We start from the raw sequence: 22,847 nt of genomic DNA on the forward strand, positions 1-22,847 counted from the left end.
CAGCTCTGCCACTGGTCTGCCGGGTGACCTTGGGCAAGTCACTTCCCTGCCCTGTGCCTCAGTTTCCCCATTGGTGAAAACAGGGATGCACGAATGAAAAGTGCTACAAAACAAAAATAGATATGCAGCTCTTATCAGGCCCCTAATGAGCCAGGTCAACTTATCCGAAGCCCCCTGAAATCAGTAGAAAGATTCCCTCTAGCCAACAGACAAAGAAAACGCCTGAGTTTAAACACTCAGGGCCTGCTTTCGGATCCAGCAAACCGACGGGACCTTCTATCCAAAGGGGGCCCCAGCCCTTCCTGGGAAGGACTTGACTTATTCAGGAAGGTACTTGTTCTAAGCCAACAGCTGTTAGGAACCTGTTACCCCAGAAAACCCCCTGGGTGGGGTTTGTAGGACTGACCACGGGGAAGACCCTTGCTGGAAGTGGGGTGATCTCTGGTGAGCTTATTAGCATGGGTGCAGGTTTTTAGTCTGTTTTCTTGGTCATGCTTGTGCCTAAAGAATAAATCTGCTTGCTTAGAAAGGGCTGGGGGGGTGTTGCTTACACCTTTGGTAATAAGGCCTCTGGGGAAAAAGCAAAAACAGTATAATCAGGGAGCTGGGCAGCCTGGAAATACCCCAGTCAGGAGGGAGTGAGCAATGCGGGTCTCCACCCCAGAGGTGACAGCTGGGGAGCCGGGTGCCCTTGGCAGATCACAGAGGGGGAAGTATAGGTGCAGTTGCCCTGAACTGAAACAAGCCCTAAGGGCCAAAGTCAGTTCTGGCATAAGCAAGCCCGGCTCCATGCCTACGCAGGGGATGGATTTGACCCTAGCATCATTGGGGGGAGGTTTTCCAGAGGCACAAAACGGGCACATAAAGAAGTCTAAGGGATTTAGGAACCCCAGCCTTAGTCGGTTTCAGGGAAGCGACTCCAGAATCATGCTGGTGTAACAGAGAGCAGAGCCTGGCCCCTGAATGGGAAAAGAGGACCAGCGGAGGAAAGCCACGGAACAAACAGCTGAGCTACTCCCCCCCCACCCCCCGGCCACGACCCCGGACCTGCAGCGTGATCCTGTTCTTAACCAGAAGGCCGATCTTGATGTCCATGAGGTTGAGGTCGCTCTCCAACTGCTGGTTGGAGCGGATCCTCTTCACCACCTCCTCCCGCAGCTTCAGCAGCTCAGACTCCTCCCAGAAGTCGTGCTGGCTCTGCTCCAACAGGTGGACAAAGCGCCGGACGATGCTCAGCGGCGGGTGCTTGGCGTGGACTGGAAGGGGACAGAGAGAAATCACCCTTGAATGGGGTTAAATGGCTATTGAGGTTTGGTTTGGTTCTGTTACACTCAGGGCCAGCATAAAGGGGGCCTTAAAAAGTGGGTGGAAACGGGCCCTGAGCATTGCCCCTGCACAGGGGCTTCTCCGGCTGGCGTGGGGTAGCGGAAAGGCTCTGCACCTGCTTCCAGCGCAGGGGTGGATAGGGCGTGAAGCCAAGAGCACACTGCTCCGCGGCTATTTGTTGATTCCCAGGTCCCTTAGGAAGCACAGCCTAAGTTAGAGCAGCCCTGAGGCTGCTCTACCTTACACCGAGGGGCTGGCGCAGTCTCTGCACAGCATCAGACTACAGGGACTGCAAAGGTGCCTTCAGCCCACGCCCCAAGTGTAGGAAGGGTCACGAGAAGCAAGGCAACCTCCTTGCAATTAAAGCCACAGCTGTATAAAAACCAGAGACAGGCACTTACCCAACATCCTGTAATCCCCACGGGCCTTGTTAGCTCTCATAAAAGCCTGGATTTTAATTACGGCATTAATCTGCCAAGACAAACAAAGGGGAAGAAGGAAGTTTCCTACAGCGTCCCCGCAGCAGGCAGCAAGTGTAAAGAGAGAAAAATATAACCAGCCATGCAACTAGCGAGCGGATTAGCTGGGATGGAAGGCAGAGAAAGCCTACTCACTGGGAGCCTGCTGTACGATCAGCTCCTGAGGAAGCGGTCCGAGCATGGGACAGGGATTCGGGCTCCTGGGTTCTAACCCCAGCTCTGGGAGGGGAGTGGGGTCGAGTGGGTTAGAACAGAGGGGGCTGGGAGCCAGGACTTCTGGGTTCTATTCCTAGGTCTGATGCTGTGCGCCTTTGGGCAAGTCATTTACCCTCTCTGCCTCAGTTTGCCCCTCAGCTGTAAAGTGGGTTGAATATCTTCCCGGCTCACAGAGGATTTGTGAGGGTTTATATGTTTGCAGAGTGCTTAGGGTAAAAATTTCCAAAAGCATCTAAGTCAACGGGACTGAGGAGCTGGGGTCACTTAGATACTTTTGAAAATTTAACCCTGGGTCTTATCGGCTGCTGCTTTCCTCAAGAGCTGCTACATTTGGCAACATGCTGAATGAACTCGACACTCAGCTTCTCAATGCTCGCAGGCAGCAGACTTCCTTACCCCCTGCCCCTTTGCTCCAAGGGATTAGTAACCTTGGATGCCACACCTGAAGGTCTTAAAGAGGTCTGATTTGCAGAGGGAGGGTACTCGGTGTGATGTTCACAGCATATGCACAGCAAAGTTAGATAAAAAGCAAAAATACTTTTGCTAGAAGGTTGCGATTTCACAACACATAAGAACCCAAACACAGAGAGAGAGAAAACAGGCTGCTCCCTAAGGCAGCGTGGCACCACTCATCCCACCTTGCTTCAGACTGGTTCTTTACCAGCTCCTCTGATCAAACACTTACTCAAGAACCCCCTGGTCTGCAGTGAATGAACCACACAACACACAGCTTGCAATTCCGACACAATGCTCAGCACAACACTCAGTCCTGTCTGAAAATCAGGCTCCCGGAGGTGGCTCTCATCCAGGACCCAAGGTCACTGGGCACTGACAAGTGTGGACTTTTGTACCTGGGCACACCCCCATCCCCTCCTCCTTGTCAGGTCCCTTTCCTGCATATTCGTACATTTCAGGTGAGACTTATATAGAAACCTTACAACCTAGTGACTGATTCTAGCCCCCCCAGCTAGAAACGCCAGGCTCTTCCCTCATCTCCGGGTTGAGATGCTGGAATGCCACACACAGATATTTTGCTGACTCACTTTAAGAAGGCATCTCTTTGCTCCAGTGCAAGATACAAGAGGGCACGAGTGTCTCCCTCAGGCAGAGGAAAACAAGGCCCAAGGACTCTCAGGGTGCATTTACACTTTGAACCGGGGGATATACCGTAAGCGTGGAGTCAGACTTGCCCTGGCTCTCATCAAGCACGCTTGCTAAAGATAGCTCGTAGCCCTGGCAGCATGGACTAGGCATCCTGAATACAGACCTAGCATCTCTGAGAGGCACGCACTCAGGATGGCTGGCATTCCCACTGCCGCTACAGTCGGTTTTTAAGCATGCAACTCAAGTACGTCTCCTTGAGCTGGGAATCACCTCCCACCCCAGTGTCAAGCGTGAAAGTGCCCTCAGTCGATTTGCAAGAGGCTCTTTTCAAAGTCTCTGGGGTTACATGTTCTCTTGCACCCATAGATCAGCCACTCACGTTCTTCCTGAAGTAGCGCAGCCGTTCCTGGTACCTTTTACGAGCGCGCCACATCCTCGCGTATGCCTGGATCTGAGAGGAGGGAACAGAAGACACAGATTTGGCCATTTTAACTGGACACTGGAAGCCTTGTAGGATGTTCTCCCCAAGAGAACTCTTGGATCCATTTCCACGTAGGCTCATTTATTCCATCTACACAGCGCTAGGGTGCGCAGGGCTCCTGCAGGTGTCATTTCTGATCACAGGTAATACCAAGGTTCTTGACCACCCGTGCTCATTGAAAACCCTGTAGCGCTCTCAGCAAGCGTTTTGGGGTCAACAGCCACTTAGAGAAGCTACGTTCTGCCTCCCTAAGGTTCCCTCAGCTATTAGATACATTATTCAGGACTGTCCGAAGTCGCTGCATTATTGTTGCTACGTTCCACCCCAGAGGTGGCTGAATCTCCACAGGGGGTGCAGCGATTCCCAGATCTAGATGGTAAAAATAGCTGGGTGTTCCTTTAGGATGGAAATATAGAAAGATGTTGCTACTAGAAAACAGAAGCAGGGGATGGGGAGGAGGAGTTAGAGAAACAGACTCCAGTACCTTTATCACGGCATCTGTATTTTTTTGCAAGTACCATAGTCTTTGCAGGTAAGCTCTGCGCTGTCTGTATCCTCTCCAACAGGACTGGAGACACCAAAAGAAAAGACACACACACCAAATCAACCACGGTGTGACACTTCCAGGGTTACCCGAGGTGTCTGGGGTCTCACTAGCGCCAGTTTACAGCACAGGGGGGCCTTGTCTGTGCCCACAGGAGGAAATCCAACTCTGCCAGCCGCTGGCAGCACTAGCTACCCTACGGAGGCCATGGAATACTCCCATCAACCCCTCCTCATCAGCTCATCCTGCCTAGGCTGATCTTCAACAGGGCTTACGAGAACAGTGCTGGCGCCCTCTGAAAACTCAGGCTGCAACTGGAAAAATAGAAAAGCGCCCAAAGAGCGGCTGTTCTGGAAAATACAGGCCTTCTGCTGTTGCCACTGCACTGCTCATTCTGCTTGTATGTTCCACCCTTTCCCTGACCCTGCGTGTCTTCTCCGATTGCAAGCTCTTCGAGGCAGAGACTGTTTAGTACTCTGTACCGCACCTAGCACATGGTTTCTGCCTAGTCCTGAGGCACTGCTGTAATAGACAGGATTAAATACTGACTGTGTTCTCCTATCTGTAAAGAGGGGGTAGTACGGGGAAGTGGTCAGGATGCCTGGGTGCTTGCCTGAAGACCCAGCATTAGATAAACAACGCCGTGCACATCAGTGTAGGATCTACTCTGCAACGCAGTGGCATTCCTCACCTGGATTTTGATAACTGCCGGTAACTGCTCCCGCGATAGATGTCTGCGGGCCATGAATTCCTGGCGGACAAGGTAGCCCCTCATGCGAGCCTGCAAGCTCACGAGGAATCGAGTGTTGGATTCCCATAGGCATTCCCGGTCGTGGGCCGCGGTCACTCTCGTGATTGTTGACTGCAGAAACAGGACACATGGATCAGTTCAGGAGGGCTTAGTACACAGCAGACCCCCCCCCAGACGCCATCCAGCAATGAGACGGGAATAACATGCCCAAATGGGTCAGCAGCTGAGATCGAATCCAGGCCATCTGCATGCGAAAGCACAATCCTCTGCCGTTTTGAGCTACCAGACCAGATCCATTAGCTTGGAGACAGGGACTGACTCATAAGCTTCTCACATGGTTCAGCCAATAGGAGACAGAATCACGCTTTGCTAGTGCGTTACATCCAAAAGGATATATGCTAGTAGGATTTAGTTAAAGGATCGGATGCTTCTGTGGCTGGAAAGTTCGTCTGAAGTAGTCAGGATAAAAATATCCCCTGGCTTTTGGAAGCATTAGAAACCCTCACGCTTCAGGGCACGAGACAATCTCTAATGGGGTCAGGAGGAAACATCTCCTGAGGGCAGGTTATCCTGTAACAGCAGGGTTCTTGCACCTTCATCTGATGTGGCCGGTACCAGCCACTGCTGGAGACAGGACACTGGGCTAGACGGACCCTGGGTCTCATCCAGTCTGGCAATTCACATGAGCCAGCTGTTTACGAGCTAGGATTGCTGCTTCCAGTGATATGACCCAATCTCTCTCGAAAGCCTCTATGCAGAACAAGAGGCCTGGAGAACTAATGCTTTGTTAATTAACAGCTGTGAAGCGCTCTGACACCTCCCAGTGGGATAAACGGGCAAGAACCATGGACACAGCCAAAGCACTTAACATAGAGCGCATTAGCCTGGATGCGTCACGTATGAACACTCAGGCCCCAGCAACAGCAAGCCGGACTCTTCTGTTGGTTTTCAAGGCCTGACCAGCAATATTCCAGCCCTCAGGGCTTTGATTACACCCCCCTCTCGACTGCCCCCTCACCTGGATTTCCTCCCAGCTGAGGTGTGTGGCGTTAAGGACACAGTCACGCGGCCGCTCCCAGCTGCCTTCGAAGGTCTGCAGGCTGAAGTAATACTCGCCTCCATCTTTCAGCTGGTGTCGGACCCAGTGGTATTTGGCATTCCCTGAGCAATGCCATCGAGACGGGGAGGGGGAGCGTTAGTACATCTGGCTTTGGTCGTGCTTTTCATGTAGCCAGTTATAGAACTAGGCAAATCTCTAGATGAGCTGATTTGGATTGCAGCAGTACCTGGGGGTCCCAGGCATCCACCAGGACCCTGCGGTGCTAGGCGCTGTACGGACACAGACCCAAAAGATGCTCCCTGCCCCCAAAGAGCTATGGATGATCTCCACAACAACAACAACGCTAAGCGATGCGACCAGATGGAGACTCACCTCCACCCTGGTTTTCGAGGGCCTTTTACCTGCTTGTCTCTTGACAGCCGTGAGGGCGGCGAGCTGTGCCTGGTATGCCCCCGCGCATTCTGCCACGACGCCGCGCAGGGAGACGTCCGGGTTACGCAGCACACGCGCCGTCTGAGCTGGCTTCCCTTCTTTGATGGCCTGGTTGATGGCAGCAATGCCTAGAGCCACTAAGGGAAGAGAGAGGAGAAGGAAGGGGTTAAATAAATAAAAAAAAAGAGGGCACATTCATCCACCAGCAGAAGCCCAGCTCACTTTTGCAGCAGCCCTTCCCATGGGTAGTTAGCAGCTGATTGCATGAAGCTTTGGAGAGGGAGATTAACCCTTCCTGCCCCTGGAGAGGGTGGATTGCAGGCTGTACAGAATACAAGGTTCTAGATCTGGGGGCTGCTCAAAGTCAGATTGCAACTGGAGTGTTAGGGGAGAAGCAAGAGGTAGCAGAAGGATCTCAGCTGGCACAGCATTCAGTTGTGTTCAGTGCGGCAATTTATGAGTCAGCATCCCAGCCTGGCTCATCTCGCAGGGCCCACCCTGATCCCTGGGGCCAGCCCCTTGGGACCTCAGATCAGAGTATTTCACAAGCCCTGGAGGTTCAGGGAGGGTGGAAGCAGAGAAAGACAAACATCGTTGGCCTTGAGTCTCTCCCAATCCTGCATTTCTTGGCATGCATAGGAATAACAGAGGAGGGCTGGGCAGTGACTCCAGCCAGCACGACACAGCTCAGAGTTCGCTTCCAAGCCCTTACTTCTCTGAGCCGTCTCAGTGTCCTGATTAGCCTTGGAAACACCTTGTTGGATCTCCTCCCACCAGAGAGCTGTTCCGTCATCTCGCGTCACCTGGGAGATGGGAGACCAAAAAAAAAGCAATGAGCTGGGGGAATCTCTATTCACTTTACAAACCACACACAGAGGCAGTGCTTCCGTCACCGAGATGCAGCCACCTCTGGGGAAGGAGCAGCTGGCAAAACACCATATAACAGAGTGGGAGGAATTTAGCTTAAAGGCCCTAGGGCTCTTCTGGAAAGTGCAAAGGGACCTTCTGGGACCAGGTGGAGCAAGATGCAGGCGAAAGCCCGGAGAGAAAAGGCAGACACTCCCCATGTTGCACTGAGCATCTAACCAGGGCAAGAGGCCACTGCCAAGAATGTGAATCTTTAGCTCGGCCTTGGAATGACAGACATTAGGGACAGGGAAGGATTATTAAGACATCAGCTCCCCCAGCACTCTGGATTGTTCTCGGCCACACAGTGGGTTGAAAGCGTAGCCGACTGTCCTACCTGGGCTTTCTGCCTTAGTGCGACGGTCAAGACGTCGTGGTAACGCCTCGCTCGCGGCAGAGTCACGTCAGAGAGCCCGGCGGAGGGCAGCAGCAGAGCAGTCAGCGTTTTCTCCGGTTCGTTCTGTGCCAGGGCCTCGTTGACCAGTCTGATGGCCAGGATCTCTGTAGCAGGGAGGTGGAGAGAGGGCAAAGACGGCCCGTGATTCAGAGCGCACGATGGTTTGCGGAGCCCAATGCTCAGACATAAAAGCCACTTACTGTCGTTTTCCTCTTGCACCGACGAGTTGGTGCTGTTCACACAGGCCTGGAGGTCGTTCCAGCTCAGGAACTCAACCCCTGCTTTCCCAGACTGGCGCTTCAGTTTCAATAAGTCATCAAAATAGCTGAAGGGGAAAGACAGAGCAATTGCTCAGCAAGTGACTGACAGGTCGCGCATCCGAGGGTCCGAAAAACACTGTCACAAAACTTCAAAGCCCCCCACCGCAGGAGGCATTCTCTCTGCTTTCCAAATGGGGAAACTGAGGCACAGAAGCGTGACAGCCACAGAGTGAGTCAATAAAAGAGCTAGGAATAGAACCCAGTCCTTGGATCTGGCCACCCAGACCACCACCCCTCCTGCCAGATGCAGGAATAGAATCCAGGAGTCCTGATTTCCACACACAAACACAACACTAACTATTTTTAACGTAAGACCAACATGGATTTCCTCCCCCAGCAACATATCCCGCTTGCCACCTGACTGGCAGGAAGCTGGGTCCAAGCGGTGACTCCTGCAGGCTGTGGAGATCTGCTGCCAGCCCCAGATGACACTGGGTAACGGGACCAGGTTACAGACCGTTTAACCCTTTGGATCATGGGTTCCTGCAAGTTCTTTGGTTTGTTTCAGAGCCTCAGAAATCTCCCTACCCGCTCCACCCAACTCACAACTTGCAGGGGCCCGGCTCTATCATTTTTAATGGCAACAAGATCTTTTAACACATTCATGGCCAATTCACTCCATCGGCATCGGTACAAGGTGCATCCTTCCCACTGAAATCCACCCCCAATTACCGCTGCGCGTGTGCGTCCTCGATATCAGACAGGCCCAGTGCAGGGCTGACCAGGCTACTCCAGAATCCATAGACATCCCCAGCTTCCAGCGCCCGGTTGGTCAGCGCCACGGCCGACAGCATCTCCACAGCAACATACAGCTCCTCCTGCACCAACTCGCCCTGCAGGAGAGGAGACAACGATGATCCTTTTCTGCCCGCCCCCAATACCCCACATGAATCAGTTTAGCCTCAGGATCCCCATTTTACAGCAGGGGAAACTGAGGCACAGAGACTTGCCCTGTGCCAGAGGCAGGACTTGAACCCAGATCTCTGGAGGGCCAGTCCAGAGCTTTTTCCACCAACCCCAAACCCACACTGCAAAGCAAAGAGTTGTATGAAGAGGTCAGATGTCCTACGAGCCATAGAGATTCCCCAGCAGGACCTGCCGTCCGGGCGGACCCTGCTTGTGAAGGGTGATCGTGATGACAGCAGCAAAGACCTGGCTGTCTGACAGCCTATGACACCTCCCCTCTTCCCCCTGCGATGCCGCCCTTTCCTCACCTGCGGATGCTGCCGCTGGAGCAGGGACAGCTCGTGTTGGTATAGCCGGGCGGCAAAGGGATACGCTTCGGGCAGCTGGGCCTCGGGGCTCAGCAATTCTCGCACTGTCTCCGCCGCCGCCCCCCGGCGGATGGAAGCGTTGATGCGGCTCACGGCCCGTTGCACTGCGCGCCGGCGGGAGGAAGAAGATTGGGGTGAATGAGCAGGGGGTGGAACTTGCCGGCGGGTCTCCCTGCAGCGGTCGAGGGGAGCGAACGCTGCTCGACCCGACCGGGCTGCAAAACAACGCCCCAGCTGCACGGAGCGACGGCGTCCCCCCCCCCCCGCACTGCTAGCGGCAGCACCCGCCCACCCCGACAGGCCAGCTAGCGCCACGTAACGCGAGGTAGAGATCTGTGTGTGCGGACGGCAGCCGGGTAAGGGGCAGCCCTGCAGTTCTCCCTCCCTTGGGGTCACAGGGCTCCTGGAACCCCAGCCCCGGGCTACTGAGGAATTGGCCCACCCGCTTCCATTCAGGGCAGGCACGACGCTCGGCCCCTCTGCCCAGGCACGGGGACCGGCCCTACCAGCTCTTTGTTGCCTGGGCAACGGCGCGGCATCGCAGGGCAGGGGCTGGATGGGGGGGGGGGGCCCCACTGGGCAAGTGATACTCTGCAAAGTTCCCCCCGAGTAGGGACGCAAGTGAGGACAGATGATGCCGGCTACCTACAAGCCAGTGCCTGCCTCGTCCCTACAGCGGCCTGGGCATAGCCAGATGCCCAGCATGATGTTCCGACCCTCTCCAGCCGGGGCACCGAGGGGTTCGCATTTCCGAGGCAGGGGAGGGAGCCAATGCAGCACAAACAAGGTTACTTACCAGTACCTGCTGTTCTTCGAGACGTGCTGCTCATGTCCATGCCATTACAGGTGAGTGCACGTCACCCGAACTGTTTTCCCCCCCTTAGCAGACCCGTAGGGCCGGCTCCGGTGCCCCCTGGAGCCCCGTGCACATGCCGTGGTATAATGGAATGGACATGAGCAATCACTCGAAGAAGAATGAACGGAGCTAGGGAGTCCCGCCGGGGCAGACGTCTCCCAACAACCCGTTCACACCTCGGCCTCTCTGGTGGCCAGTCACAGCAGGTTTGCGGAGCAAGGCTCACAGGGATCTGCTGTGGGTCGCGCAGCGGAGCAGGCAGAGGCCGAGAAGCCTGGATCTGGCCTGAGATTCATAGCGCCGCCAGTTCCGTACCAGCCCCCTTCATGGCGCTGGGAGGGGGGAGCAGGCGGGCACGACTTACTGGCATGTTCCTGATCTCCCCGTTCATTGGCCGTGTGGACCCCCGCCTGCACCTCCTCCTGCTCCAGCAGGTCCACGTAGCCCAGCTCCTGCAAGCAGCGAAGCGGCAGGCGCTCAGACACAAGGGGGACCAGCTCAGCAAAGCCGCTCTTCTCCCAGGATCACCCCCCGCATCCATCCAAGGTCGCTCACGGGCAGGCCAGCTGCAGAGCTTCCTAACCCATGGGTCACAGGACACCCTTAGGGCATGGGGGCTCTCACTTGACCTAGCCCAGGGGGTTTGCCCTCCTAGGGCCCAATCCCACAGCGAGCTGCTGGCTAGAGGAGCTTTGGCAAGGCGGATCAGCAGCACAAGACCGTCTCCCACACTGGGGTCTCTCCACCCCAGGGATGTCCTGCCCGGTTCCCGTATCGGCAAATCTTCCTCCCCGCTCCAGTCTGCGCGCTACTTCCACTTCCGGGCCTTACCAGCGCTTTCTGCTCCCGGTCCAGGCTCAGCTGATCCAAGTACCGGGCTGCGTTCTCCCGCTGCACCCCGCGCAGGGCCAGAATGGGATCCTGCAGGGCCCGACACAAAGCCAGCGGGTCCAGCCTCTCCAGGGCGTCGTCCACGTATTCCAGCGCGCTGTGCACTAGGAGAGAGAGGCCGGTTTTTAAAAACACGGCCACGCAGCACCGCAGCGGTCACGATCCAGGAGACACAGCTAGAGAGGCACTAGCCTGGGCTGCTTTGTACCACGGCGCACTAGAGTCAGTGTCATTTGAATCCCTGGGGGATCAACGCGCACTGGACTCCACTTATCCCACTGGCCGGCTCGAAACCCCAGCTGTCCCGTGGATGAATGGCCCTTCGCCAAGGGAGCCTGGTTTGAAAGCGCTGGTTGATAGCGGTACAATATGTTAGCAACCTGTGTCCTGTCCTCTGACAGCAGCTGGCTCACAGAAGAAAAGAGCCTACTACTACTGCCAGCTGATGGAGCTACTCTCTGCCCCTACTGATGACCTGTGAGCTTTCGTTTTCTAACCTAACCGCAATGAAAGTTACAAAGCACTCATCAGTAGATCTCAAAGCTCAGTATCTTTATCCCCATTTTACAAAGCTGCCCCAGCTTTGACCAGCAGAGCTGCTCATGCCCTAGACTAGACGCTTGCGCTTTAAAATCCTGAGGTTCAGGGTTCAATCCCTGCTCCCAGACAGGGGCAATATGTTAGGGCTCGTCTACACAGGACAATTAATCCAGAACAGTGTAAAGTGTGAATTTAAAGTGGATTAGCTGTTCCTGATTAATCCACTTCCAAAATGGAGTTAAACTCATTCACAACGAGGCACTCATTCTGGAATAGGAGCATCTGCCAATCTGGAGTTAATCAGGGCTAGCTATTCACTGTGTAGACAAGCTCTTATACGGAGTTTACCCAGAGTACCTGCTTCAGGGATACAGGAGCCATGAGTCCACATGTCGAGAACCTCAGGCTTCTCCTGGAAAGAAACCCTTTGCCCCAGAATAGGGAGGGAGAGATTCCCTCCCTAATTGCTCTGAAAACAAGCAGCGCAGAGGCCACGCCCCCACTAACGAACCCTGCCTGGGTTTTACGTGAGACGAAACCCTTTGGAGAGCTCGTTCGGGCTGTGCAGACACTGAGCAAGTCCCCTTGGCGTGGGGTAAGCAGCGTAGCAACTCCAGCAACTCTCGGGGACCAGAGACGCAGTGCAAAGGCCACTGCTTTGCTCACCGTTGACTTTGTTGATGTTCCCTTGTATTTCGGCCTGAGTCAGACACCGGTCGTAAATATCCTCGCTTTCCGGGCTCTCCTGCAGGTACTGAGAAGAGGGAGAAGCCACCCACCATTGTATCTCTCGGTCTAGATGTGTTGCGCTACTTCCAATCACGCCAGAAAGAGGTGCTGGGACTCAACCCGGCACCCCAGAGGCTGGTGCACAGGCTGTTGACAGCTGACAAAGACAGCCACACACCCTTTTTCTCCAGCCGCACCCCCATACCCACCAGCTCCGCTCACCCACTGTTCCTCCTATGGCCAGCTCAGCCAGCTTTAGGCCAGCACTCCTGGAGGTTCTGGCCCACTTCCTTTCATTGCTGCAGAGAAATCCACCCTGCGTTGTCCCTCGATCCATTTCAAAGAGGATTTGAGTCCTGAGTTTTAGGTGTCAAAACACAAGGAGCAGCCTCCAGACCATACTGCACATCACACCTCTGTGGTCCACCTATAGGATAAGAGTCTACTACCACAACCAGGAAATGGAGCTTCTCCTTTCACTGAGGGGACCCAGCACTCTGCCCTTACCCGGTTCCTTGCATTGCCAGCTTTCTCCATCTTGACCTGATAGAGCATCTCCTGGTAGACGGCCGCGAGGTTCTCTCGCAGGTTGAGCAGCATGGCGTTGGGATTGCGCAAGGCCACCAGGGTCTGCTCCACCACCCCCCTCTCCACGGCTTCGTTGATTGCGAGGACAGCAGCGTGGGCTACAGCAGCCCCGGCAGGAAAGAGACAGAGACATGGCGTCACGTGGTCAGACAGGGAGCAAGATGCTGGAGCAACAGGATTTGAGTCTATCTATGACCTGGATCTACAGAGTGACAGGGCATTGCAACCTCTAACTTTCAGGCGTCATATTGAAGGGAAAAAGGCACTGGAATCCACAAACCCTGGGCCAGGTGCTATATCTAATGTACGGGGAGAGATAGGCCCTTGAGAACAGGATCCACAAAAGCCAGCCCGTAGGCAGGGAGAGGTCGATGAGAGCGGTGTTTCTCAAGTCCCACCCCTCTCCCGGAGAGGGGTACCTAGGTCCAGACAACTTGTGATCCACCGCCAGGAACGGCTCTCCCGGAGTCAGATGCGTAAGCACCTAACTCCACCCAAACGGGCAGGAAGGAGGAGGAAAGTGACAACTCCCCTTTACAACCGTTTAGCCCCGTGATTCAGGAACTCCCCCTGCCCGTGGGAAACCCCCATTCAGTTCCCCCGCTGCCTGATGAGATGGGATTTGAACAGGGGTGTCCTGGCCTCCCACTGGGTCATAGAGTCAGTCTCCAGGATTTCTCTGGCCCGATGCACATTTAACACAAAGTCAAACAGCTGCACCGGCAGTGATTGAATGAGACCCACATCTCAGCATCCCTTAGCCCCGTTGTCAGAGCTGAGCTAGACAGACCCTTAAAGGGGCCAACACCTTCAGGGGTTACAGAACCGGATTAAGCCCGGGAAGGGACTCAGACAAGTGCCGCTGAGGGGGGAAAACCACAGGCGGGAGTAAAAATCACCTGCTGCTTCGTCCACTGAGAGTTCGCTGGCGAGAATCCCGCCGATCTTGCTGAAGGCCGGCATCTGGAGGCCGCACTTCTCCAGCTCGCGCTTCATGTTGTCGATTTCCTCCTCTAGAACAGAGCAAGCCCAGTCAGCGAACGCACGCCCCGTTTGGTCCGGCGCTGGTGTCAGACTCTCCTCTGGGTGCGCCAGACACTGTGGAGACTTCACCTCCACCCTAAACAGCCGGTGATGTCAATGGGCAAGGCCCCAATTCGATCTGTGCCAGGAGCCCCCCCCACCTCCCATGCAGTGCCACAGGCGTCAGCGGAGCGGTGCCTGAGCGCAGGGATCTGCCCGTGTAGACTCCGCTGCAGAATCAGGACCATACGGTAAAGAAACGTTCAATGTCCCGAAGAGCTTTAAAGAAAAGCTAACAGGGCTAAAGGCAGCAGCACGTGTTTCTGTCGCTAATGTCAACAGGACTGAAGCAGATACATACAGGGAGCCAATCTCTCAAATGAGACAGGGTGGTCCTGTCGGTAGGATCATTCCCACCTTTGTCACTGACCTACCCTGTGACCTCGGGCAAGTCACTTCCCCTCCCTGGGCTTCTAATTTTCCCTCCCCCCCTTAGTCTATCATGTCTGTTTAGACATGGGCAGAGACTGTCTCTGAACAGGTGGACGTGCAGCGCCTGGCACAGTGGGGCACTGATTTTGGTTGGTTCCCCCAAAAAGTCAATTTTCCATCTCGGCTGAAATAAAGCTCCTTATAAATAAAAAGTCTGCTGGCGTGTCCCTTCTGCAGGACAATTCCAGAGGAACAAGCGCTAAATACAGATCGGCTATCACCACCAAGGAAACGCCCAGGAACTAGCCCAGATTTGTCCTTTACCATCCCATACCTGTAAAATTCACTTTCCCGTATAAATCCTGGATCTGCGGCGCCAGCCCCAGCTTAAACAAGTATAAACTGAAGATTTAAAACAAACACACTTCATGGATGAGTTTAACAAATTGCATTTTTTCTTGACACATGGTAACACACACACACACACACACACACACACACACACACACACTCAACCAGAATCCCCTTGGCTTAAAAAGGAGGGGGGCCCCTGTCAGGTGTTCTCCCCTGGGTTTTGAGGATCACTCCACCCCTCTGCTCTGAAACAGATCAGACCCAATGGCTTTCAGAACATGTGACAAAGCCCCTCTTTACAGGCATATTTGTGGGGAGAAGGGGCTTTAGCGACAGAGTATTTTATTTTTAGAGGGTCCTCCGTAGCAGACAGGATTCGGAGGAATCAGCAGCTGTTCTCCCCCCTGTATTTGGCGTGGATTGCATTTATAATGTTTTGTCCTGGCATTTGGAGTCTGGATTGTGAGAGGCACCGATCCCCGCCCCTGCCCGCTGCAGTCAATGGGAGCTGGGAAGAGGGAAGTACCCAATCATGGATTTAGGTGTTCGATTCTGGTCACCCAGATCCCGCAGAAGCACACACATGCCCTCACTTGACACACGTGGGAGTCATCTATCAGCCACGGCGTTAAATGCAGGCACGGGAGTTCACAGGATGAGCGGGACCCAAATTTGAGATTTATCGGCCTCAGTATATAGAGAAACAACGGCCACCAGAGGGTGCAAGTATCATTGATTGAAATCTACGGGCAGAAAACTTTCCTGGATTCCTCTAGCCCCAGAGAGACGTGACCTTTTCACACGTCACAGCCTGGATTTCTCACTCACCTCAGAGCATGAATGCAATAGACCACGCGCGGCATGTTCTTTTTGTCGTAGATGTCTGTTGTCTCTGGGTGAAAGATCTGTTGGCAGGACAAGAGGCAGCAGCCGTGTAAGTGCCAATGAGCTTTAACTATTTAGCAGCACAGTATAGCCAAGTGGCTATGGCCTGGGTTCAATTCCCAGTCCTGCCCTGACCTGCTGGGTGACCTGGACCTGACTGCCTCAGTTTCCCCATCTGTAAAATGGGGACAGTGACATAGACTTCCTTAGAGACCTGAAGATGACAAGAGCTAGGGATTATCTTTACTATCTTTGCTGACCCTGAGTGCCAATGCTGGTGCATGTGGGGGGAGCTTCCACACGGCCCCAAGGGGAGAACGTGATTTAACAGGCCACTCTGTCCAGCGTTCGGCAGGATTGTACAGCCATCGAGCCTTCTACCCTTGATGCAGCAACCCCTTAACGTCCCCTCCTCCCACAAGTTTCACTCGCAGGTCACTGCAATTTACAGATGGGCTGCCACAGAAGCAGAGGGGAATCCCTTGTGGAGAATCAGTCCTGACTGCGCCCTAGAAAGTCTTATGCCATCCCTGTGCAAGAGACAGAAGAAGGTTCCTTCACATCCACGGGGTTTCAGATGAAGGTTTTATTAGCCTGGCCAGCTGCCTTTTACTCCCCAAGGCGTCGATGATGCACCTGGCTGAGTGGAATCACTTGAGTGGCTCCCACTTATGCCCAGGGACTCTGCATTTTTATCAACCCAGAAAGCACTTCTCTACTTTTCCAAGCTCTGCTTTTGGCCCAGACACACGGACGCCAATACGTTACCGAAGGAAGCCCCAGGTGGGTCATGGCATCGCGCCAATGGTTGATATTGTCTGTGTGTCGAAAATGAAGTCCAGTTGCCTGGAGAAAAGGAGGAGAGATGAAATAAGAGTCAGAATGAACCTTCCCTTATGAGTGCTTTATGTCCACTAGAGGGTTTCTTGCACTTTCCTCTGATGCAGCTGGTCCTGGACCACATCTAGTTCTTCCAAACCCCGTGCTTGTTTTGTGCCAGGGCTGAGGCCCAGCACCTCCAGGCTTGGCAGTTCATAGCCCCGGCACCTCCTGGCTTGCTGTGTCATTTATGAAAGTAAAAAAATTGCTTGAGCCCCGGCACCTCTTTCATTACAAATTAAGCACTGTCCAAACCCATGTAAACCAGCACAGGCCAGGAACAACGCAGAGGTGACCCTGATCGACAGTCAGCTCTGCATTGACAGGGTCTGGAGCAAGATGTGTCAGAAGCATCAGATCATGCAAAACCAAAAAAAAACAAAAAACCCATCAATCTGCCTTCAACACAGGAGAGGCTGATGCAACGCCAGTTTCATGCAGCACTCAGCTCACCCACAACGTTTTAGCACCTAAGCCATTTGAGAGCCACAGGGGAAATCGGACAGATCCTGCAGCACGAACCAATATTCATCACCTAGAATTACAAAGGATTTCTCATTCATGCCAAAACGCATCAAATCGAGCAAAAGCTCCAATCCTGCAAAGACAATTTGTTTGTATGTATTGCAGTAGCACACAGGTGCTTCAGTCAAGGACTAGAGAGAGCTCCGTTGTGCTAGGCCCTGTACAAACACAGAACATAAAGATAGTTCCCACCAAAGGTTAACTTTAAGCACAGCAAACAGCCCCATTGAAGTCAATGGATCGGTTACATTGCAGGATCAGAGACTAAGGTGACAAGGTTTTTGTTAATTTAGTTCTCTTTTTAAAATGTTCTGCTTTTCCGAGTTCAAATAATTGCACAAACATTCATATAGGGCCAGATCTTGCAGACTTACACACATGAATAACTCTACTCACAAGAGTTAACGTGCTTAAGTCATTGCAAAATGAAAGCCTTCATTCATGCAGTGGGATTAGTTAATCTAGGAGGATGCTGCACTAACTGATTCAAAAGCATCTACCCAGTACAAATTTTCCCACCGGCTTCAGTGTGAATAGGATCAGCCCTGGATTCCTCATGTTTTATGGACCATCATGTTATGTATCAGAAACAGACACCTGGGCTGCATTCACCCAAGACAGTCTTCGATGCATTGGAAATAGCAGGGGACTTCGAAGATCTAGAATTCATGATCTAGAATGAATCACCGACAACCTTAAAGAAGGAGCCTTTTTCCTGCCTTGATTCCAATGTGCAGAGATTTAATAAGCAGCTGGGATGGAAGCTTACAAAAGGAAGATGGAACCCACATGCTGCGGAGTTAAAGACATTAATTGCCACATTAAATAAATAAATTCCCTTGCAGGTCATGTGTGACAAGCCTGTCACACAGGCAGAATCTCACACGCCAGTTGCATAGTGGGGCTAAAATATTGCCGTGTTAAGTTTCACTAGCAAGCTAAAGAGAAAGGGAGCATTTAAGAGCAAGTCATTGGACCTAGCAGAGTGGATACAAGTTAAACTTATTAGGGGCCTTAATTCTCATTCACACCAAAGCCCCCCTTTGCAGCGTTCTGGCAACGTAAAGTCTTTATGCACTAATGGGTTGAAATTCACCACTTTACAGAAGGCTAGCAAAAATACCTCGGTGCTTAAGGTGGGGTTTTCAGAAGCACTCAGCATTAGCGTAACTGCTCCCATTGACTTGAACTGGTGCAAAGGTAGGCCAACACAGCATGCTTCTGAAAATCCCACACTTAAAGATTTTGAAGCTGCATTTTGAAGATTTAAGCGGCTCATTAGCCTTTGCACTGGCCTCTTAGAGGGGTGAATTTCTACCTTATACAAGTGAGATGGCATGCCAAATTGTGGGCACTTGCTATATATAGCGTCATTGCATCACCAAGTGCAGTTATCCAGTTGAGCCACCTGGCCAGCATTTTGAAAGCTGATCTCTTAAGGTTTTATTCTGCCACTCATCATCCTAGTATTTGAGCATCTAAAATCTTTGAGGGCTACACACATAATTCAACCAGGAATCTCCTAATCTGTCGAGAAATGGTCTTCTACTGAGTTATACCTCCCTCTTCATAGGTTGATAATGCTACCCAGCACTTTATAGAGCTGGATAAACAGTAATTAACCCTCACAACACCCCCATTTAATTTGGGGAACACCCCCATTTATTCAGGTCATTAAGTGAAAATAGGCTGTGTCTCTGATCAGTTTCTCTTCCAGCATTTCCTTCAGGGGGCAGCTGATTTGCACAGGTACTGAGCAGCTGTAGCTCCCGTCAACTCCAGCTGGAGTTTTGGGTGCAAGCAGTTTAGGTAATTTGCCCAAAGCCACACAATGAGCCTGATTTAGAAACCGGGTCTCCAAAGCCTCAACCTCAACCTCGCTCCCTCTAACCCACGCCAATCCCTTCGCCCGACTCTTTTACCTTGTAGCGCATCTGCTCACGGTCATAAATCTTTTTCAGCGGGACGACGTCAGGTGCAAAACAGTGTCCCAGCTTGGCGAGGACGACCCCGTTCCGTAGGTTCTCTTCCAGCTCTGTAGGGGAGGCCAGCTCCTCGTTCAAACAAGCTTCCATCCAGCTGGCATGAGACACGGAAAACCAGTTAGGAAGACATTTATTTTTATAACACCACCAGATGCTGCTAGCCCATCAAGTGTAGGTCTCCCACTGACCCCATGGGGCAGTCCAGACACAGTACAGCCACAGGATTAGGCTTCAGGATACTGAGACGTGCAATGAGGATAATATTTTGCATCTGTTTGCATAGTGCTTTTCCTCCTTGGATTTCTGCATTTTAGAGACAGGAGACAGCAAGGCACAGGGGGTGAATTGGCCCTGCACAATGTAAACAGAAAGTGCAGCAGCAAGGACTAGAATCCACTTATGCCTGAGTCTGTGCTCAGCCCACTAGATCCCAGTAAGATTCCACTTATTGTTTGCTGGTTGTCTAGCAGTGCTTCCCCTGGCTTTTCAGATTGGTGACCCTTTATTCACAACCCACTAGTCAAGAAACACTGATCTAGCAGATTGGCCCATGCATGCCAACATTGAGGGCATGGTGTTTGCAAATCCAGACTCCTCAAGGAATGACTTCAGAAGTGGTGGGTCTATATAACCCCGACAGGGCTCCTCTAATAAATCCGTCACCCTTCATATTGGAATTCTCTCTCACCGTTTAGCTTCCTCTAAACGACAGAGATATTGATAGGCGACATTCTGTCTCCTCTGCTCATCCATCTCCTCTGCTGTGAGGCGCTCATCTGGACAATTAGAGAGAGATGATGGCAGGTCAAGTGTAGACAAGAGTTTAGGTTTTGTAAAAAGTCATTAAAATATTTCAGTTAAGATTTCATAAAAAACATTCTAGTAAAAAACATTCCCATGATTTTCAATGTCAATAGCATCTCAACATCTCCTCTGTTGTTTGCGACCTGGATTTTGCACCCCTCTGCTAATGCATGAGAACCTGAAAGTGAAGTTAACATGCTTTTCATTCAGTTTGGACAATGATCAGAGACAAGAAGGAAACGCAGCATCAACGGAGAAAGACAATGTTTAAAAAGCTGTCAGTTGCAACAAGCAAAAGGTGCTTGCCAAAAATGAGTTTTTAAATATGAATTTCAAACCACACTCCCATTTTAGCTCTTAGATTTATGTAAAATTACTTTTTAAAATTAATAACAGCATGAATTTTATTCTCAGGTAGCGACAGCAGCAGATTCTGCCTGCACCAGCTGAGCGTTAGCAGATCAGAAATTAAAAGTAACAAGCTTCTATCCCCACCATGGAAAAACACAAACTGAAGTGACTTCATTGACGGTTATGAAATCATAAACTGGGTGAGGCTATACGCACGCCGCAGAGAACAGTCATGCACTGCTAGAGGTGGGATGGACTATCACATGACTTAAGAGTGCTTTTCCATCTAACGGCTACTTTGCTCAGGCCACCCACTTTCATTTTGATATGTAAACAGAACCGGTTTCCCCTCCCTCGCTCCTCCAGAGCTGAGTTAACAAGCCCCTGTTGTATTCAGTCCATGCGTCATATTTAAAACGTCTTCAGCCAGATCTGTATTTTTTGAACTCACACACACACACACACACACACACACACACACACACACACACACACACACACCTTGTGCGCTCAAACCTTCCCAGAGGCAAAGACACACACACACACACACACACACATTCTAAAAATCAGGGTTTAATCAGAGTTTTGCCATATGCCCTAGAAATCTCCCCAGCCCTTCCCTCCCATCCCCTGGCTCCAGCTGTGTATTGGCTGCCCTCTGAAAGGGCTCTGCCCTCACTGATATCCTACCCACAAAATATTACCCCTAACCCTTTGCTCCGATCTATGGTCCTTTTCTGGCCCCCGTTCCCCTCATATCTAGACACCTCACAATACTTATCCTCTCAGCACTCCTTGTGGAGTGCCACTGTCCCCATTTTACAGATGAGGAACTGAGGCACAGAGACGCTAAATGGCTTGCCCAAGATCACGCAGGCCGAGGAGGGAGTTGAACTGAGTGAGCGCCCCAAACTCTAGACCGACCCCCTGGACCATTGCCTGACTCTAAGGAGAGACAGGAATCACCCAACGAGACCCACAAACTGTGCCCTCATTGGCAACAGTCAGTCTCCATCCTGGACGCTACTTACCCTGTCTGCCCCCTCACACACCACTGGCTGGTCCAAGCCCAGCTCTCTGCCTGATCCCAGCCTGCCTGTCCATCTGTCTGTCCATCCCCTGCAGCACCCCAATTATCTGTGCCCCATCTACAGCCAGTTCACTGCCCCCCCCTGTGCCCCTGCCCTTCTGCACACCCCATCCGCCCCAGGGACCACACACCCCATCTCCCATCCAGGGCCCCCACATGGGGGGGAGGGTACACTTTACCAGGGCTTTAAGGCCCTGGGGGGCCCAGCCCAGGCTGCAAACCTCACCCCCAGGGTATGTGTGTGGGAGGGGGCTTGTGCTACAAGTTTGTACTGGGAAAAAATTACACTTGGGCCCTGCTCCCATCGGTCCCCCCACCCCAGCGCTGGCCCACTGTCTGTCCCCACCTGCCTGCAACCCCCAGCCATTCCCTTGCGTCCATCTGTCTGCCCGTCCATCCGTCCCCTTCCACCACATGCCTTTTTTGGCTGCAGCTCCCTCACCACCACACTCCAGTCCATCAGTCTGTCCCCCTGCTCCAGTCTGTCTGTCTGTCCTTTCTCCCCAGCCACTCCCGTCCATCTGTCTGTCTGCCCCCTTCCACCACACCTCTGTCTGCAGCCCCCACCACTCCTGTCCATCAGTCTGTCTGCTTCTCCCCTCTCCTGACCCACACCAACGTCCGTCGGTCCGTCCGTCCACCCCCCATCAACTCCCTCCACCGTTCCTGTCCATCAGTCCGTCCCCCTGCTCCTGTCCGTCCGCTCTCACTCACAGCCCGACCGGGCCGGCCCGGATTCCTCCACCGCCGCCGCAGGCTCCATGCCGCCCGGCTCCGCCCGCTCGCTCGCTCGCTCCGGCCGGGAGTCGGGATTTGAATCTCCCGCCGCCTCCTCCCGCAGCTGCTCCAGGACACGTGGCCGCGGCGCGGGGGACGCTGGGGAATGTAGTCCGCGTGGTGGGGGGCGGGGCTCAAAGGGGGCGGGGCCTCCCTCCCTGGACACTGAGCACAGCCGGGGGGGGGGGTTCCCGGCATGGGAGAGTGTCTGGGCACAGCTTGGGGGTGGGTAGGTTTACAACACCCCCCCCCCCCCCCCCCCCCGCCGGCCCTGCTCATCCTGTGCTTGGTTCCAATGCACCTGCCCCATGCACTGCAATGGGGTGGGGGGGGGGCGTAGGATCAGAGCCCCTGCAAGAGTATCAGGCGCCCTGGGTGAACCTTCAGCCTTGCTCCCCCCCCCAAAAAAAAATTAATATTGTGCATCAGTATGAATAAAAACGTGTAATTGCCGGTTTAGTTGCCATGGCAAAGGAGAATATTATGGTACCGATCGTACCGTCCCATTGACCTGTCCTTCCCACGGCTGCAGCCTGCGTGTTCACTTACCTAGCTTCATGAATAAGTTCATGCCGTTTTTTGGCCACCCACCCCCTCCACCACACACAATTTTGCCGCTCTAGGCGAGCACCTCCTTGGCCTAGCGGTTACAGGGGCCCTAGATAGGATGTGTGTGGAGAGTGGGGAGGGAAGCTAGACAGGGGCAAAGAGACTGTCTCAGGTCAGCCCTGGCTCTCAGTAGCCCTGTGCAGGGAATGGGGAGCTGTCTTTCCAGGGCAGGCCGGGGGGGAGCAGCTTGCAGAAGGCAGCGGCTGCTCCTGCATCTCTCATTGGCATTCGAGTGCCCC

The 22,847-nt window shown here is 53.1% G+C and overlaps 1 protein-coding gene across 1 annotated transcript in view; it reads right to left on the minus strand.

The window, feature by feature from the left end:
* Positions 1-22,046, minus strand: part of IQGAP3 (IQ motif containing GTPase activating protein 3) — a 35,467-nt gene extending 13,421 nt beyond the window's left edge. Inside the window, exons 1-23 of the mRNA XM_067569459.1 lie at positions 21,937-22,046; positions 19,666-19,753; positions 18,915-19,071; positions 16,357-16,434; positions 15,532-15,608; positions 14,684-14,751; positions 13,794-13,907; positions 12,814-12,992; positions 12,244-12,331; positions 10,978-11,141; positions 10,511-10,598; positions 9,231-9,394; positions 8,689-8,849; positions 7,897-8,021; positions 7,637-7,800; positions 7,106-7,196; positions 6,363-6,530; positions 5,920-6,062; positions 4,842-5,012; positions 4,091-4,174; positions 3,505-3,576; positions 1,728-1,797; positions 1,048-1,256 (exon numbers count right to left, since the gene is read on the minus strand). Coding sequence (XP_067425560.1) covers positions 1,048-1,256; positions 1,728-1,797; positions 3,505-3,576; positions 4,091-4,174; positions 4,842-5,012; positions 5,920-6,062; positions 6,363-6,530; positions 7,106-7,196; positions 7,637-7,800; positions 7,897-8,021; positions 8,689-8,849; positions 9,231-9,394; positions 10,511-10,598; positions 10,978-11,141; positions 12,244-12,331; positions 12,814-12,992; positions 13,794-13,907; positions 14,684-14,751; positions 15,532-15,608; positions 16,357-16,434; positions 18,915-19,071; positions 19,666-19,753; positions 21,937-21,985 — 2,772 coding nt within the window. The 5' untranslated portion in view covers positions 21,986-22,046. The remainder of the gene's footprint in view (positions 1-1,047; positions 1,257-1,727; positions 1,798-3,504; positions 3,577-4,090; positions 4,175-4,841; positions 5,013-5,919; positions 6,063-6,362; positions 6,531-7,105; positions 7,197-7,636; positions 7,801-7,896; positions 8,022-8,688; positions 8,850-9,230; positions 9,395-10,510; positions 10,599-10,977; positions 11,142-12,243; positions 12,332-12,813; positions 12,993-13,793; positions 13,908-14,683; positions 14,752-15,531; positions 15,609-16,356; positions 16,435-18,914; positions 19,072-19,665; positions 19,754-21,936) is intronic.
* Between the last annotated feature and the right edge of the window lie 801 nt (positions 22,047-22,847).

The sequence above is a fragment of the Emydura macquarii genome, unplaced genomic scaffold (genome assembly GCF_026122565.2).
Source record: "Emydura macquarii macquarii isolate MOO-44397 ecotype Brisbane River unplaced genomic scaffold, CSIRO-AGI_Emac_v2 contig_2924, whole genome shotgun sequence".
Taxonomy (NCBI): domain Eukaryota; kingdom Metazoa; phylum Chordata; order Testudines; family Chelidae; genus Emydura; species Emydura macquarii.